The sequence below is a fragment of the Melanotaenia boesemani genome, chromosome 2, assembly GCF_017639745.1.
Source record: "Melanotaenia boesemani isolate fMelBoe1 chromosome 2, fMelBoe1.pri, whole genome shotgun sequence".
In the NCBI taxonomy this organism is placed as follows: Eukaryota; Metazoa; Chordata; class Actinopteri; order Atheriniformes; family Melanotaeniidae; genus Melanotaenia; species Melanotaenia boesemani.
The window spans coordinates 18,821,015-18,840,073 of NC_055683.1; the positions used below are offsets into that span (position 1 = coordinate 18,821,015).

Below are 19,059 nucleotides of genomic sequence, written 5' to 3' on the forward strand. Positions count from 1 at the left end.
CCAAGTGTTATACTAGCATTCCTGAGTGTTGTCACTTCCTGTCTCTGCGTTTTATTCACTACAACAACATGCCTCAGACAGCTGGAAGTCGAGGTGTGAGGGGAACATTCATTTATGGGTCATGCACTGCAGGTCCAGAAAAGTGTTGCACTGAATCAAGCAAATTCTGACCAATGAACAACTATTTTTTAAGCAGTTTTTCAAAAAATATTTTCCAACTGCTTTGCTTAAAGATAAAGCCTGTATATGTTAGCTACTCACACCAAGAAGGAATTGAAGAGACATTAAAATAGCTACATTGGTCAAATGGCCACATTACAATAATGCAACTTGTATCTTGATATGTTGAGAAGAAGGAACTCTGCAGCAAACAACAGAGAGCCGAGAGCCAGTAGAGTGATTGACAAAAAACTAAAACAAGTTTCAAAGAGCTTTAAAGACAGATATGAGAAATCTGACAAGAGATCACAGAAAAAGCCCAGCAGTGTAATAAAGATCAGAGAGACCGAGCGCAGATGGACAGCTGTGGTTTGTGTGCATATCCCAGAGATGTCATGGTGGCTAAAGCTCAATCAGCACAAATGCATCACCCTCTCACGCCCCACAGGGCATTTTGAGGCTGGCTAAAAAAGCTGTCAGCACATATAGGAAAAAAAAAAAAAGACCACTAATGACTGTTTAAGACTGTTTCAGGGCTTTGGCTCTAAACCAGCCTGCTGAACCTCTCAAAGAAACCAGACCGAGACCATCTCCAATTTCAAACTGTCATCCCCACAGCCCCAGATAAAAAGGCCTGACAGTCAAATGAGCAAGTGTAAAGTAGAGATTTTTATTGCCATTAAGAAAAACTTAAAAGGCACTTGTCTCACATCTGATACACCTCCTGAAGTTGGTGTCAGAGGACAGCTGGTGGAGGATTTCCCACTGATGATGTCATCACCCTCTCACAAGAGACGGGTGGATTCCCTCTTTCATGAGCACCTCATTAAAAGTTTGTTTATGCCTTGATTAAGCCCCCTCCCCCAAAAAGGGTCTTCTCATTCATCAGTATTACAAGTCCAGAGTATTTAAGGGCAGATGCACCCACGCTGTCACATGTATGCACGTTCAGGTTCATCATGTTCTTCCAGTCTACAATGAATCATGACATCTGAACCCCACGACTAGCAGAGAGAATAAGGATGGGAATTCAAAGGAATTTTGGTAACGTTAACATTGTTTTCGCCCAATGAGGGGAAAAGAGAGGCAACAAAGACATTAAAAATGCCTTTGAGAGAAATGCGCCAATAGTACAACATAAATGCTAAACAGCATCCTTTCATCCAGATATTTAGCATGCGTGATGTTTACCATGCTGGCCATCTTAAATTTAAACCCCTTTCCCATTAGGCACAAATCTCAACGCACAGCTGAAGATGATGGGAACATCATCTGTATTCCAGGTATGAGGTCATACAATTTAATTAAAATGTTCAGACATTCCAATAAAATCCAGATGGACACATTAAAGTTAATAGCCCCATCTGAAGTTGTGTTTAACTTGTCTAAGACGATTAAAAAAAGAGAAAAAAATAAACAAATTCAACAGGCTGCTCATGCTGAACTGCCTACATGTGCTGTGTGTCACATGTGAAGATCTGCTGCACTGCTCACAAGAGGACCCTAAAAACACACGCAAAGGGGGCCTACAGTAACTCATTCACCAAATCACTGTCTCTTCCTCACACACACACACACACACACACACACACACACACGAGCAAATGGCCGGTGATGCAGAGAGAGAGCGTTAGCGAGGATAAAGCGATTTCACGGTCTGAATACAGACAAACAGAAGGCATTGTCCTCCATTCTGACACACACCCAACACACACATAAATGCAGCAGAAGATTGGGATGGACAGGAAGGAAGGACAGACCACCAGACCAAAGACTGAGTGTACAAGTTGACCACACAGAAAGATAGTTTATGCTTGGTGGGAGAAGCAAATAAAGCTGAAAAAACTCTGAAGAGTTAAACTTCTCTGCACTTAAAACACATACACAATGAGCAGATGATGTCTGGCAGAAACAGCCAACAAAACAAGCCAAACAACTCCACCCACCCACTAGAGAAACAATCCCACCTCATTTGCATCCCATTCCTTAGCTTTAGTACCTCTCCACCTCCAACACATGGTGTGCACTCTAGTCCCTCTTCACATACTGGTTATGCTGTTTAAGGGAAGGGGAAAGAAATCACATAAGACATCTCATTAACCCAGCAGCTCTTCCTCTGCAGCAATGTGAACATGAAGCAGATCAGCTCCACATCGCTTAGTCCTTACACACATCTAGCTGATGTTGTGGAATCAGCTGGGACGACAGTACCTTTGGTCACATCAGTGAGTTCCACGATACCGAAAGAAAAGCTGCATCTTCTTCATACAAAATGGAAGCAAAGCGCAAATGAAAGGAACTGGGACAGACCTAAAACTAATCAACACACTAAGATGACAGAGTAACACCGTGTTAAATCCCCATTATCTGTCCTGCCTGTAGCCAAGGTATACTTTCTAGTATGATAAGTAAAACTTATTCTGGGTAATCTACATGTTTTGCATTTCCACCACACCACTAAGCCCCAAAGAATTTATTTTGATGGCCAATTCTGTGTTTTTGGTACGGTGGTCAGACCCCCTTCGGTTGTTGTGGTCCTACAGCCTCTTATAATATATTTGTTTCTTTAACTTTTCCTAAATTTGTGTGTGTGTTCTACATTCAGCATTACCAGCTTGTAGGCTAGTCTCTCATACACTCTCATTTCAAGTTGCCAATTTAAAGTCGCACTGAACGTCGTCCTCGTGGTATGTAATAATAATCATTTAAAATATAATAAGCATTTTATTTGTTGGTACCTTTTAAGTCACTTAAGTTCACCCTACAGATAATAAAAGCATAAAACAACAACATCAGACAATACTGAAACAAAGCATCAGCCACTGTCCAATTTGTCCACATCTAATAGCTCCATTTTATTTAAAGCATCAAAACTGACTTCAAGTTGTAGTAAGTAAAATAAACACATTTGCAGCCGCATACCAGCTTACACACACACACACACACACACGCGATGAACCGAAGTGTGGAACTCCCAATCAGATTTATACAGCCACTCCCCCCTCAAGAATTTCAGGGAATCTGAAAAGTGGGGCGAGGGAAAGTTATTTTATCTGGGTAAATGAGGGACTCCATACTAACTTTTAGCATTGGTTGCGCTTATTTTTATTATTTTGGTGCACCAACAAAAAGGTGCACCCAAATTTTCCCCAAAACTCTCAGCAGCTCATCTTAACACAGTTTAAGGGTTGATTTCAGTCTCTATAGATATTGATGTTTATCCAAGTTACTGTGAACAAAAAAGATGTTTAGGTAAAAAAATCGTCTTTTTTTTAAGCACAAATGTTAAGCAGAAAAATAAATAAATTGCTAGCTTCCCTGAACTCAATGAAACTAAACATTTCAAACTTTGAAATAGCTCAAGAAGTTGTGTTACTTCTGGCAAATCTTCCTGACCTGGATTTACGTTTAATCTTTTTTATGATAACGATGTACTTGGCTTGAGTTTTGTGAAAGGCAGCTCCCCTTTGGCTGACTTAAATGCCAGAAACATCCAGGGTTTTTGTTATTCTGTTTTTTTCTTAAATTCATGGTAACCTCTTATATTAGTAGTTTTGTAAACTATAATTAAGATTTATTTTCTATCGATCTGCTCCAGGACAGCATCCAGTAAGTTTGATGGAGGCTGCCCTTGTTTCTGGCAAGATTTATAAGCCAGTACATTCTCACTCTAATACTTCACCAGGAAAGGATGTTTCTTTCTCAGTTTTCTAGAGCTGAGTAGCTTTGGATTTCTTTTTTTTATAACCTTTTAGCTACTTCTGGGGGAGACTTGATCCCCGTCTGTGCAGGTTTTCTGGTTCATTTTGCTCAGTCGTCGTGAAAAAATCTTAAATTAGTGAATTAGAGAAAATTGCAGGTCTGCTGAAATTCTAAGTTTTAAATCAGGTTTAAAAACTTTTCTATTTGCTGTCTATTATCAAAACAACTACTAAATCCCCCACACTGGAACTTTATTTATTGTATTTTATCTATTTTATTTTAGCTTTTTTCTTTGTTTTTATTTAAAATCTTTTCTTTCAAAGTTAATTTTTAATGCACTTGTTACTGCTTCCTGCATCCAGATGTAATGCTTTTAATGTTTAAAAACATTTAAAATGGACTTTTACATGAAATGTGCTATACAAATAAATTTGCCTTGCTTAGTGGAAATAATCAAATCACACGAGCAAATTCCATGACATTGCACATTTTACAATTGTTTTAAATTTTCCACTATTTCTTGTCTGTGTCACTCTTTGCCGTACCAGATATCTAATGTGAGCCGGTCTTAAGTTCAAACAAATGCACAACATTAGCATGCTAATATGAAATACATTGTAAACACTGTCCTGTGGAAGCTATTGGCAGGAAACAGTGTTCATGCAAAGGGCACTGACTTTCTCTATTGGGTAATTTCCACAGTTGAAAGTCAGACATCCCAAATAATTTCTGAATGGTAAAAGTAGAGTAGTATACAGTAAGTGAGGACCAACTTGACTACCATAAATGTGACTGTACAGCATCTTTATCACTTTCACATTAATTCAGCCACTGATCCGTGTTCTTTCAATCCCTCAACAAGACAACTTTGATTTGTCAGTTCAGATAAATGGGTTCTTCTTCATGCACCAGCTCTTCCATTCAACAGCCCGTCCGCTCGGTCCAGCTTGGTGAGACCGCACTCCTTTTATTCAGATTATCAGACCTCTCCAACTAGATGCCAAATGTGTTGTTTTGGGGTTGGACGCTGACATAAACCAAAACCAAGAGTGGCAAGTGTGAGGGATGAGGGTTGGAAAGAAGAGAGATGGAGGATTTTAACGGTCCTAAACACTTCAAGAATATCAATGAGGGGTGTGTTTCAGACAGGGGACCAAGGGACAAAAAAAAAAAAGAGACACTAAGAGAGAGAGAAAAGACTGAGAAAGCAAAACAAACTACACCAACATAAAAATGGCACAATGTGTGGAAAATGTAGTAGAAGATTTCCTTGTTTCTAAGATGCCAAAACTAGTTGTACGCAGAAAACACCGTCAGACATTTGAAGAGGAAAAAAATGATCCAACAACCAACATGTTTGATGATCTGATCAGGTAGTACACATGCCATTCCAGACCAGCAGGGCAAAGTTGGATGCTCCTCCAACAGCATGAATACTAGTCCAATACATAAACAACGATGTCCACTGGTTGTACTCAAGGTATATTGTGTACAAGTATTTTGCAATGGTAAACGTTACCTCAATGAGTTGGACTAAGAAAACATCCACACCAGGATTATCTGCTCAATTTGGTGGGGAAGGCCACAACATTTCAGACTGTCCTTTACTTAAGCAGACCAAACCGCCTGGACAATGTTGCACAGTTACAACTGCTCACTAGGACTGATATTCCCCAAAACAACCACTGACCAAAAATAAGAAAAGGGAATTGGCCAAGAACAAAAACGGCTTGTTCCAAGCAAACAATGGAGCAGCATTGAATTTATGCAGCCTTGTGGTTTCTGTTTTTACTTTGATCTTCAAACAAAGTTTCCACCTGAATGTTCCAGTATAAGCAACATTAGAGGAAGCAAGCAAGCTATCCAGCATGTTGCGCTATGATGCGATCTACACCACTTCCTCTCTTTGGTTCGCTGGATGATAGGTTTGCTTTGACACTGCAAGCAAACCACATCGGGATTCACTTGGAAGTGAAACCCCCTGTTTTTAAGCTCTGTAAATGTGCCCTTAGAGATAAACATCCAACAGGTAAGCCCTAGGTCTTAACAATTTCTTTAAAAATAATCAAACTTTGATTTTCTAACAAATATTGCTCTTTGGTTTATGATTTCAGTTTTAAAATTCCAGCTTCTGTTCAGTGTTTATGCAAAAATATATATATTTGTTTACATGAAATGTTTATTCTTTACTTAGTTTCACTTAGCAACTCCAAGATACAACCTGTGGCCAAAACACTGAAGCCCGAAGCTCACATTTCCCCTAGAAGAGATTTATACATTTTACCTATAGTAAATAAGTCTGATGTTATTTATCTTATTTACACAACAGAGCATAATTTCTCTCTACATGATTTTGGTGTTGCCTATGACGGAGCTCTACCTCAATGCGCACACTTTTGTGATTAGCCTACATGCAACATTTTAAAGGCTAAATAATTAGGATTTTTTCTGTAAAAATAATTCAAAATGTTCTCATTTGTTGCGAGGGATAAAAGGATTACGAGGATTACAAATTACGTGCATAACTGATGCAGAAGACGGACAAAACTGTCCATCTGGGCCTTAAGGCAAGTATTAGCCAACTAGATGCAATCTGTAATTTTGCCATTAGAGGGCACTAAATGCACAACCACATTAAAATAAACTGGGAGGAAAATGAAGGATGAAGCTGTTTGCTGCAGTACAACTGAAAGAGAAATCAATGACATCAACATGCACATAAGGCTTTAGCCATTCTCACCACAAAGTACAAAAAAATACTTTAAAGAATGATTAAACTATTTAAGAACCTTCCTATTAAGCTAAAACAGATGAACTTGAGTTTGAAGAATAAACAAATTTGAATTTTCTCTCCAATCAGCATCATGTCTACTGCGTGACACTGCGAAAGTCCATGACTAATGGTTTGAATGCAAACATTTCCATGAAACTTTCAGGATCAAACATAAGCAAACAGTAAAACTGGTTAAGTTACGCAACAGAAAAAACAAACAAAAAAGTTACAAGTTAGAAAAAATATATATATTTCTTTATCTGAGCGAGCTAAGACTTTTAAGTCAAGATCCAATGAGTCAAACCAAACTAGGGTGACATCAAAATATGTGTGTGACCCAACAGGATGTCAGACAGACAGCAGCTGGAGTACACTCAACAACACACAGATCAAAGCTCTGCTGCATGTGTGTAACTATTAGCTCTCTTTCTGACTGCTGGATGGCCCATACTGATGTTCATGATGTTTCTTTTCGGCTCAGAGAGAAACAGATTATCCAGATCAAAATCACAGCTCATGAGAAGTGCATGCACTACAAAAAGGTACTTTCATACTATAAAAAGTATTTTTTTTTTTACATCAACTGATTTACTTTTAACTCTGATGTGCTGAGCTGCAGAGTTTTGAAATCCTCCAGGCTGCAAGCACTTCTCATCCTAGGCAACTGTGCTGGTCGTCTTGGAAACCATTTCAAAAGCGCCCTTTATTAAGACTAGACTCAGTAACAAAGCTCTTACTCACCCAATCTACACAGATTTGCACACACACAAACACACACAGGGAGGTTAACCCAGGGCAGCGCAGCATGCATTCCAGGACAGAAGACAGACCCCATCAAGATTGCCCCCTCCACCCCCACACATGATCTAGTGTCGACACACACACACACACACCAAGAAGAGAAAATAAAAAAGCCAACACCACATTGTCCCCTTCCCTCTGCTGAGCCCCAGCTTGTGGTTGAAGCAGAAACTCAGAGTGCAATACGACTCTGCCTTCATAAACACCCAGAGGAGGAGAGAAGGAGAGCAAGTGAGAAACTTAAACAAGAGGCTGAAAGAACACACATGAAGAAGAGGAGAGGATGAAATGTTCTGCAAGCCAACACAGAGAACTGAGGTTCTCGCTCTTTGCAAAATTCAACAAGTCAATAAACTTTCTGGTCCCACAAACGAACCACCCATCTAGCACTAGAGGCTGGAAGTGTGTACTGCACTAGCAGGTATGTTCAGGTCAAACCAAAGTCAGGGGGGCTGTCAGGTTATCAGGGATTGTGGCCACAATCGTACACAAAAAGAAAAATAACTTAATATGTTGATGGTCAGAAAAGTGATTAGCAGTGTTTAATTTTCCTCATCAGGACTTCTTATTTCATCATTTTAATGTTTAAAATAAATAATGAGGTTTGGAATCTGTCAACAAAAACTAATAATGATTAAATTAAATTATTCTTATGAAATCCATCATTTTCCAGCTCAAATTTAAAATAAACCTAAAACAACCAGCTACAGTTTGACAGTCAGCAGCTAACCACCTTTAAAAGAAATCATTAAGAATACAGAAACATAGTATTGCTCCAGTGTACTGATCCCACGACAACCTGCCGCTACAATCTAACATAATAACACACCTGCCTAATTTTGTAATAGCTCAATACCAAAGTATCTTGTTTGAAGTCAAAACACAACAAAACATTTATCATCACAAACCATCAATCACCAGTTCAACATCAGTATTTATAATTGCCTTTTGAGATGAATAAATTATGTTGCATTCATTTAGAAGCCAAAGAGCAGCAAATTAACAACCAACAATCTGAAATATCAAAGAGTCTAAAGATTGCGTTTACCTCTAGACCTTTTTTTTGGAGCTCCTGAGCTATGGAAATGTGAAAATCTGCCTAAAAGATCCAAATGATTCATCGGTTTTACAGCTTAATCAGAAGCAACGGGACTTTTTATAAACCATTGGAATTTGGCGACGGTGACTGTGTAGCCTCAGGCAGTCATGCGTGGACACGCTTTCTTTTGCATGCAAACTTTACCAGTTTCACCACCAGAAATTCATCTTCCAGACAAAAACTGCGTGGATGATTAGAGAGGACACCAAACGTGTGGCGAGTTTAAAAAGGCAAGCCGAATACATCTAGCTTTACACTTTCCTTCAAATCCCGTCAGAGAAATGATGATAACTGCAAAAAAATGCAACGGCCAGCTCTAGATGCACCGCTGGCCTTGTCTGTTCCAAGCTGCTGCAGAAATACAGCTTCCCTTATTAAGCCTGACTAACACAACTGCAGTAAGCTGTGTTTCAGCCACGGATATCACACGATCATCCTCATGTGTTTGTTTACACAATCATGTAATGTGTCTTTGAACGTCACTGAGTTTCCTCCTTTTTTTTTCCCCCTTCTTATACATTCGTCTCAGCATTTTTTCCAGAACATTTCTATTAAAGTATGACTTGACACTTTGAAAGCAAGATTACAAATTCTTGTTGAATTCCTGCAGCTTGTTAAAACAGCAGGTAACAAATGAGTTTTGGTGTATACATCAATAATTTACAGGACATGTAAAGTAATTTCTCCTCCCCTTTTCTCTATAACACTCCCTTGTCTTCACTGCCTGCTTATCTCCATCTCTTCCTGCCTTCATTTCTCCCTCTATCGGCCTCTCGCTGGGGTGCACTGCCTGGTACGACCAGCCTCCTTCTCTTTCTCTTTTAAAGCCACGTCTCAAAGAGCTGATTCTCCGACCTTATGCATCTGCACATAGCACGAACAGGCAGCGCTCCCCTTCCACACACAGACTACATAACCATACCCTGTTGCTTTGAGCACATATTTGGATCAAAAGTGGCACGTTTGTGGCAATAAATCATGCTACCTGCTCTGTGCTGTGCTCAAATATAAAACATGCAAGACAAACATGAAACATGTGAGCCAAACAAATGCCTTTAACATGCTTAAAAATATAAATGCTTATTTTTAGAGAAGGTTCTCAGCTAAATCTGCCTTCAATAACAAGGAACTACTCAATTTTACAAGCGTGGCTGCGACAGTGACAGAGCTGGCTGCTGCAGAGATAACAGACATCAACAAGTCAGAGTTTCCTCCAAGTTGCTGAAATGTCTGACACAACTGACACCCAGAGCCAAATTATAGTTTTGTTGCAAAGCAGCTCCCGAGCCAAACCAACACTTATTCTTGTTACAGCTTCACTAAAGCGCTCCAGCTGAATCCAGCGCTGCCTCTGCCAGGGTTAAGAGGTAAGGAATCCCACCGACCGCACACCAAGAAATGCATTTATGGTATTCTGAGCCTCCGGAGAAAATGATCCACTTAACAGTGTTTGAAATATGTTGGAATTATGTTTGTTTTCCAGATTTAGTTGCAAAGGCAGGAAAAAAATGCAATCATTTTGCAGGTGGTAAACAAATCCCTGTTTTCATGATCTTTTTTTAACCCCATCACATGCAGATTGAGCAGAAATGAAGAGTGAAAGAAAAGTTTTTAGAAAGGATAATCAGAACTCTGATGTCACTGCTGTAAACATGCAGACTAATAGCCACAGCCATGAAATAAAAATTACTAACTGCTTCAAATGGTCTGTGAGGGAGTGTCTGATCAGTCTTCTTCACTTAAACCTCACTGGTGCAGACAGTGCAACTTCCCACTGAGACTGAGACGCGAACACAGCAACTCAGGGATCTGCCAAACTGATGTTATATAAACAGCTCTTCTGCAAACACAACTGATCAGGATTTCCTTGACGTTCATAAAACACAATGAGGCGCCGTCAAACCCCCGAGCGCATCAGTCATGCCACGGAAAAAAAGGATGGCAAATAAAGAACATAACTTATACCTCAATTAGAATAAAAACAGAGCATGGTTCTCATCCTTCAACCTGCCTGAGATACAAAAGGTTGTGAAATACTTAAAAATAAAAGGGTTCGACTGATAATACAGACTCCTGCCACAAACAGAACAGTAGCTGCACTGCAGACCTGATGTAGAGATAACAGAGGCACTTCAAAAGATGCAAACTGACAGCACAGGAAGGAAAACAGTTTGTGCCACGTCGGGTTTTTCTTAGATAGTTTCAACCCTGCAAGCTTTAACCAGTTGGATTTTGGTCAAGATGATTTGACCTAAAAAAAAAGTACTTTGGCTTAAATTTTTCATGCAACTACTTCTGGTCTGCTTGTCATGCTGTTTTAACTGCACAGAATTTGAGCAATTTATAACTGAGAAACTGTGATCGTCCACCTTCTGGAGACTCACGCCAAACCAAGAGCAACTTCTGCTTCAGCTTCAATACAGAAGCTCATCAGTGAAGAAGGATACATTTTAATGGCTCCCGACTTTGTTCCGATGGCCATCAGCTGCAGCTTGGGGTCATATGCCAGAGCACTGGGCTGATGGGGGAACCCATGCTCCACAGTCTGCAAAAAAAAAAAAAAAAAAAAAAGAGAGGGGAGATTAACAGATGACCAGAGGAATAAGACAGGTTAAATGCTCAGACTTATTTTTCAGACACCCAGCTTTAATTGTACAGCCAGCGAGGCGTCTTAGAGGGAGCACTCCCTTAATAAAGTCAAAGGAAGGTTTTTAAAAAGCGCTGAATGGCAGCACCACAGCTTTATTGCGATGCTTTGCAGGCCTTGTTAAACAGGATTAACATAAACTCACATCATTCTCTAATGCCCATGTCAGGAGAGAGAGAAACCATGTTGAGGACATGAAAACTGGTTTAAAAGACAGTGTTACATGTTCCTATACATTTTCTGGTTATAAGTTAACTAGTTAGTTAACTTTAAACTCAGCTATGAGGAAAAAAAACATCTACTTTATCCGTCTTTTTAAAGTGCCGGTCTGACTCGCATCAAAGTGCGCCTTCTGTGGAAAGACCACCCATGTGACTGTAGTGGCAGCTGCTGTTGAACAGTTTAAAAAAAAAAAAAGTGTGTTGTTCCAGCAAAACAAACAGTCCAAGGACTTTAGACATGATACACCAATTTGCCAACCTGAATATAAGCTGCTTAGGTGTCTCCCCACGCACACTATACAGCCATTTACTTTGTGGGCACCTCTACAGACATTTTGTTTGATCAACCAATATTCAGTTTACTGTCTTACGCCACACCAAAAAGCTTTTTATCTTCTTATTTGAGAAGCCAACAACAGCGACTATATGCGCAAAACTATTGCATTTATTATACGCTGCAAGAAAAAGCAAGTAGAAGTCACATCTCCAGTGGTGAGTCTGGATTAAAGGGACGGCTTTATCCTGATACAAACAGCAGAGATTTCTGGATCTTCTTTCTCACTGCTGTCCATTCATGCAGTTCACAGCAGGGGACTCTCTGCTGGAGGTGTGTTCTCACTGCTAGAAAATTCTCCAGAGTGATGCCGGCATGCAGAGGATGCAGGACAGAATGCAGCAAAAAAAGTGAAGTAGAAGAAATCCCTGTTCTGTTTACAGCACATCATCTCTGGCAGAAGAAGCTCCTTGATGATCGTTGTTTGGAATGATATCAAAACATGGATCTTAACGTACCTATAATATTAGCAAGACAAAGGTTCAACAGCAAATCTTTTGTCTTAGCAAGAACAAATCTGTTTTGTGTGATGAATGTAGATTCTTGTTTGAGACGATCTCTGAGGTTGAATAGGGTTAAAAAAACAAAAACATGCACATTACGTCGCCAACCTGCATCTTGCTATGCTTCTCCAAAGGTTCATTATAATGAAACCTAAACAGTTTGGACCAGGGCTGAGCGAGTAATCATAAGAATCGATACATCAAATTTTCCTTTTCCGATTATTTTTATGAAAACCTGGATTTTTTTTTCCATTTTTAACTCTTTTATATGCACCATAAACGTTATCCTTGGGCTTCCATAGTTAGAACGGTATTTGTCTGAAAGTACTAACAGATATACGATGAAGTGAGCCGTCACTTGCGCCCGGAATTTAGCCATGCATATAACTGCAGTGTAAAATGCAGCTTTCTTCCAGATGCAGAAGAAAACTTCAGCCCACAAACGACCAGCTTCAGGGGATTACTTTCCACAGTGGATCCCGTATGATAAGGACCCAGATGGAAAGAGATCAGAGATGCAGTTGTGCTGCAAATCTCTATGCAGGATATGAGCCATTTATTTAGTGGTTATGTTATTTACTTTTTTGCTTACGTTCATTTATATAAATGCATATAATAATTAATAAACATATTAATGTTTTTAATAAAGAAAATGAAAAAAAATTCAAATTGGAAAATCTGATTTAGTTTAAAAAAAAAAAAAATCTGAGATTTTGTTTTTAGGCCACATCTCCCAGCCCTAACTTGGACTAAAACAAACTTTCAGCATAGTCAGTCTGTCTTTTCCATTAACTACTTCTCTTGTATATAAAGAAAACACATGATCATTGTCTCATCTCACTTCCTTGAAATAAAACAATTTACCATTTGAAATAGCTGTAGAGCAATAAAGCTGTTCAACTGACCTACTATTTAAGAAAACTTTTGAGTTTGATGAAATTATGAAGAAGAATGTGCACTATATGCGCTTACTGATAAGCTAATGTAGTTGTGTCATCAATTGTGATTGATAAGTAAAGTCTTTCAACATCAAATGTTTGGACAGCCCTGCTATCTGGAATGCTTTCAGTGACAGCCTCACCTAAGCAGAGTTCAAGGCTACAACACTCCAAAAAATGGTTTTATCTTTGCAAAGTAGTCCAAAAAGATCACAATTAAAAACACACCCTCCACTAGCCTCTTTAAGGGCTGCTGCAACCTACTTCAAGACCTCCACAAGTTCAGTAACAGTTGCCAAGGTGACACCATACAGCTTAATTTGTTCAGGCCAGGAGGTCTTAAATATATCTTAGCACTACAAAGAGGAAAAAGCTACTACCTTCAAGTATTTACATTTAAAGTTTACTATAAATTAACTTGTCCATTCCCATGTGGATGTGAGTTAAGCAGTGTGAAACCTGATACTCCCAAAACGCGAAGCAAAACTATGTCTGTATACAAGCAGTGCTGTGGCAGCCCTAATGAAAAGAAGCTGTCACCATCTTGATCAATGGATCAAATATGGGTCACCCTCATTATTCAGAGGCTTCAAATAGCTGAAATAGCCTGCATTTTTAATTAAGCTGCTTAATCGGTAATAAATCTTGTAATCCCCATCAGCGACATAAGCATGTGTGAGCAGATAATCACATGAATATTGGTTTAACAAAGTTTTTTTTTCTGCTGTTCACGTTGATCACAGGCCTGTGAACATGCCGTGAGAGGCACTGAACACCCCCCAAACACATCAACAAAGCGTCCTGCACTTTAACCCATCAGTCAGCAGCCCTTCGCAGCTAATTTGACCGACTGTGTGGTTGACCAGGACTGAAACTGTAAAAACAGACAACCAGCCAGAGTGGCTGCTGCAGGGTGTCCGCTTCAAATCTGGTCCCGCTTCTAGAAAAAATACCAGTTTAGTTTTTTGGGGGGAGCAACAGAAAGGGAGGAAACCCCGTCCCCCTCCCGTCCTGACCAGTTACTTTACCTTGTTGAAGGCGAAAAGCTCCTGCTTTATCTTCTCTCTCTGCGGGTCGGTGCCTTGCCGACGAAACCTAAACTTCATCATCTTCAAGCCGTGTAGGGGGTAAGGCAGGGGCGGGTGGGACGGAGGGGAAAACGCGGAGATATCAAGCCGGAGTTGTCGGCTGCAAAGGAGGCGGCTCAGCGCAGGCGGACGATGCTAAGCTAGCTAACGAACTAGCCCATGCAGGCTGAAAGCGGGGCTACAGTTGTAGCTGCTACTACTGCGGCGATGGTTCTCCTCTATCTTCTCCCTCCTGGTGCTGTTTAGGTCGCGGTGGGTTTGACCACAGCCCCCCTCTTCTCCCCGGTTCATGCGAACCCCATAATTGTTAACCAATGAGGGTGAAGAAATCTGGGAGAAACTACTCAGAAACGCCCACACAGCGCAGCACTCCGGAGAGGGATGCTTATTTTGTATTATAGGACACACCGAATTTACGTGACTTCTATAAAGATCCTGTAACGGTGACAAACGGCACGTTTATTAATTAAAATGAAACAGCCAGAACATAAATAGCCAATAAGAGTTCGTTAAACGGAATAAATCAAGTTCAACTGATATAGTTGAAATATTCAATAATTTTATTACAGAATATGTGCTTATAGAAAATTACCTTCACCCTGCCATTTGTCGGTAATGCTCCTTTTGAATACCCTTCCTCAGAGGGTACTATTTCAAGCTATCTTAAAGAATCTGTGATTTTCTAATACTGTATTGGAAATATTTTAAGATAACGCACAATGGTTAATTCAGCTTTGTTTTAGGCGAAATCTAGGAAAAAAACACAACAAAAGAAAAAATATTTTGGGATTTTTTGCATTATTTGTTGCCTTTGGCATTGCTAACTGTAAATTTTTGTGTACATTTAACTGTCTGAAACAAAGAACCAGAGCTGTTTACAACAGATTAAAATTAAAATTTTAATGTACAGCTTATATCACATACATTATGTACATGAGTTATTTACAAGATATGCATTGTATAAATAAACACAAACTTAGTGCAAACTCTTCAGGCATGTGGCCTTAAACTTTATGTGCTAACACTTGGTTCCTTGGATGTATTTTTCCCTGTCGGTACTTTGATCTTGATTTTATGCAAAAGAGGACAATGAGAATTCAGTTTGATGGTGGCTTTCTCTTGTTTCCTTTTTATATGGAAATGCAGCTTTGAAAAAACAAGAACACATTCTTGTGTGATTTATGAGACTGATCTTATGTGTAGGTCCAAATCTAAAGAAAAATTATGTATCATTTTGACATGTTTGTTACTCAACATGCACATTTCTGTGTATGAAGCAGAAACCGCATCCTTAATCTTTCTGGACAAAAAGTCAAACTGATGAATGAGACAGTGAGTCAAGTCTGACTCAGTTACTCCTGAAAATGCATCACTGAGGCAATGACATGATGAGTATATTTTGATTCTTTTTAGATTCATGAATTAGATCAACATACATTCTTCATGTGAACATTGCAATTACATATCAAAATATTCTATTTTACAAACAGAGGTAGAAATAGTGCACTTATAAGGCATTAAAATGTTATTTCTGTGTGTATTTATCTGCATCACTGAGCTAAAGCAAGGTGATTTCACTTGGTGGCAAGGTGAGTCTCTTTTCTCTGAGCGACAACATGTTCTCCATGTGCATGGCAATGACTCGACACAGCTCCAAGCCCTGGTAAACACACAAATATTAAATAAGATGGAGACTCAGATAAGTTAAAGTCTTAGAGGAAAAACACACAAATGATTTGCATATACTATATATAGTTTTCTCTCTTTCTAAATGTCTGCAGTCTTTCTCTCACACACACACACACCTGCTCCAGTTGTAGCTGTGTGATGCGCTGGTTGAGCAGGTCTCCAATCATGATCTCCACATAGGGGTAACTGGAGCCTGAAGTTGGTCTTTGGGTGCGAGTTGACTGGACTTCCTTCAGAGGGAAACGCACCATGGCCTCCTGAGCACACACACACACACACACATCAACATGCTCACAAATATAAAAATCAAGGAACACAAATACAAACAACTCTAAGCACAATTTCTTCATGTGTGCTTTTCTATCAACATATAAAGCTGATGAATGAACACGCACCAACAGAAAACACCTCAACCAGCAGAGGGAGCCAAATGCATCTATAGTAACTGATTAAAGTAGCTGATTAATATATATTTGTAATCCTAAATAGATCAAGCTGGAATAAAATAAGCACAGCCATTCATACTGCTACACACACCAGGCTTCTTGCTGACATTCATGAAACTTCAAACATGGATAGCCTGGGGTTTGTGCATGTGTGAATGTAAGAGTTAGCCTGTGACGTACGTGAGTATCTTTGTTAAGAAAGTGGAGCCCGTTTAGATTAACAGCCAGGATGCAGGGGGCATAAATGGAGGAGGAGCTGGAACTCTGGATGTAGAAGAAGGAGGAGCCAAACATGGGGAAGGCACTGACCAGACCTGGACATAAAATGCATGAAAAGTCACTGCAAATGAGTAACCACAATCCACCTTTACAAAACGATGCTCTAAGAAGGTTTAATCTTCATTTTAAATTCCATTAGGACTAGTTTTTTGTCAGCTGTGTCAGTCTTTGTAATATCTGTAGATTTGAGGGAGAATAAGCAAGCAGCTAATCAATATGGATGAATAGTTACAGGGCATACTGTATGCTACACATCTATATTAAAATTGCTTTTAGAGATATAAAGACATTTAAAAAAGAGCTGTTGTCTTACCAAGGAACTGTGCACGGGCCTGGTGCGGGTTCAAAGGCTGGATCTGCTGCATGTGCTGCGTTGCCATATTCAGCCAGTGCTGTGAGCCCTGTTTGCTGTAAAACTGTGGGGGGACACACTCCTGCACCTCGTGCCTAAACACACAAAAAAAAGAGCCATAAGTACCTTTTAACAAGGTTTACACAAACCAAAAGCAGAAAAAGTTCAAAATTGGTTGACAGTTTAATTCAATTTGTTAATATATATACATTTTTGCATCTTAGGCCGGAAATAAAAAAAATAAATAAATAAAATCAAAATGGCGGCATAGAAAAGTTTTTACCATTAAACATTTAAAATATTTAGTGGTTTTGAGGTTGTTATTTTGTCCCATTATTCCTACAACAGTATGGGATAGTCACCACATTTTTCCTCTTTAAGTTCTCCACATATTCTCTCATGAAGGCAGGTCAGAACTGCAGATAAACCAGTCCAGGACCTCTACCTTTTTCTAACTCAGACACGTCTATGTAATATGGAAAAAACATGCTTTGTTTTGTTTAAAAAAAAAAAAATCAGCTGCCATCTGAAGGAGGTATAAGTTACTCTAATATCTTAGTGAACTTATCTATAACAATGTTACCATCATATAGTGGAAATGAGCTTTACTAAAAGCACTGATACAACCCCACATCATGAAAGGTGTGGGGTTGTATCAGTGCAAGGATTAAAGATAATTATGTTCTGAAATTCCTCCTGATTCCCTGGACTGCAGAGAAATAAATATGCAAATCACCTCCAATCTGTTTTTGAGGAACATTGTTTTCTAACAGTTCAGTTATTTTCCCACAAATTTCAGAAGAAGAATCAGTTTCTAATAAATGCTTTTGCGTTCCCAACATTTTTTTTTTATTTAGGGTAGTATACAACTTTAATGGATGAGTGACAAATGCCCAGGTGTATTTGTCTTTGTATGCAAACATGGTGTGAAGTTTGTTGTTGGCCCATAAAATATGCATGACAGAATCAAAAGGTTCAAAGAAACATTGGAGAATGTTTACATGGTGGGCAGGTAGACGGTGTCCTTGGCACGATGCTGTAGTGCTGCCAGTCTGGCAGTCTGCTGCAGATGCTGTTCACTGATCTGTCCCTGAGGAACCACACTCAGCAAAGCCTTCAGATAATCTGGCAACACCTGGAAAAGAAACATGGAGATTGGAGGAACATCTACCTTCATCTAAGTACACAGCAAGAATGTGAGCCAACATTCCTGCACTGTTAGAGCTGTACGAAGGCGGATGAAACTGTGAAAGTGGAAATAAGCTGTACCTGGTTATAGTGCATGGTGACATACAGCTCATTGTCAAGTTTAAGAGCCAAACTCCAAATGACTCTTCTGAACCAAAGACTGTAGTTGGCATCCACCGGCTCTGCCTCTGTAGCAATGTCCAGGATGTACTCGCGCTTGTTGAGGGGGCGCACATTCTGACCTACACAGGGAAGTGGTTCGGTCATCACATATTTATACGCCATGTATTGCTGTGTCTCATATAGCTACACACTGACATATCATGTTGAATGTGTTGTAATGTCAGAGCTCCACTTTAAGAAGCTTTTTGTTACCTCTGTGTGTGACCAAAAAGACGGCATATTCATCCAAGGCCTCCAACCTCTGCAGCCCCATCTCGAAGCAAAGCTCTTCAATCACATCCAGAGCGACCTGACATCAAGAAAGCTCTTTAACAGAAAGCTATGCTGACATCATCAGGCATGAATTCAGCTTGTTCAGCATATAGAGTAGAACCTACCGTCCCCTTCTGCTATTTATTGCTTAATTTAGATGCTTTTAAACTACACCGAGGCTACTACGTGTGTTGTACTTACAGAGCATGTCTTGATTTTCAAGTGCCTTTCGATCCCACCTGGGAGCAGGAACAGCTGTCTCTTGGAGCTCCGCCCAGCCTGAACAAAGACAACCAATCAGAGGGGAACAATCGACCCCGGGTCTGCAGCTGTTACCGGCAGCCGTTATTCATCTGATAAACAAAGTCTCATTTGAATGTGACAAATGCTACAAGAACGAGCATC

The 19,059-nt window shown here is 39.7% G+C and overlaps 2 protein-coding genes across 2 annotated transcripts in view; both read right to left on the bottom strand.

The window, feature by feature from the left end:
• llgl1 (LLGL scribble cell polarity complex component 1) overlaps positions 1-14,574 on the bottom strand; it is a 31,660-nt gene extending 17,086 nt beyond the window's left edge. Inside the window, exons 1-2 of the mRNA XM_041973834.1 lie at positions 14,206-14,574; positions 10,982-11,079 (exon numbers count right to left, since the gene is read on the bottom strand). Of these exons, the coding sequence (XP_041829768.1) occupies positions 10,982-11,079; positions 14,206-14,286 (179 nt within the window). The 5' untranslated portion in view covers positions 14,287-14,574. The remainder of the gene's footprint in view (positions 1-10,981; positions 11,080-14,205) is intronic.
• Positions 14,575-15,180: 606 nt separating this feature from the next.
• myo15aa (myosin XVAa) overlaps positions 15,181-19,059 on the bottom strand; it is a 50,150-nt gene continuing 46,271 nt past the window's right edge. Inside the window, exons 60-67 of the mRNA XM_042012419.1 lie at positions 18,856-18,933; positions 18,595-18,691; positions 18,301-18,461; positions 18,033-18,166; positions 16,993-17,126; positions 16,581-16,714; positions 16,071-16,211; positions 15,181-15,925 (exon numbers count right to left, since the gene is read on the bottom strand). Coding sequence (XP_041868353.1) covers positions 15,824-15,925; positions 16,071-16,211; positions 16,581-16,714; positions 16,993-17,126; positions 18,033-18,166; positions 18,301-18,461; positions 18,595-18,691; positions 18,856-18,933 — 981 coding nt within the window. The 3' untranslated portion in view covers positions 15,181-15,823. The remainder of the gene's footprint in view (positions 15,926-16,070; positions 16,212-16,580; positions 16,715-16,992; positions 17,127-18,032; positions 18,167-18,300; positions 18,462-18,594; positions 18,692-18,855; positions 18,934-19,059) is intronic.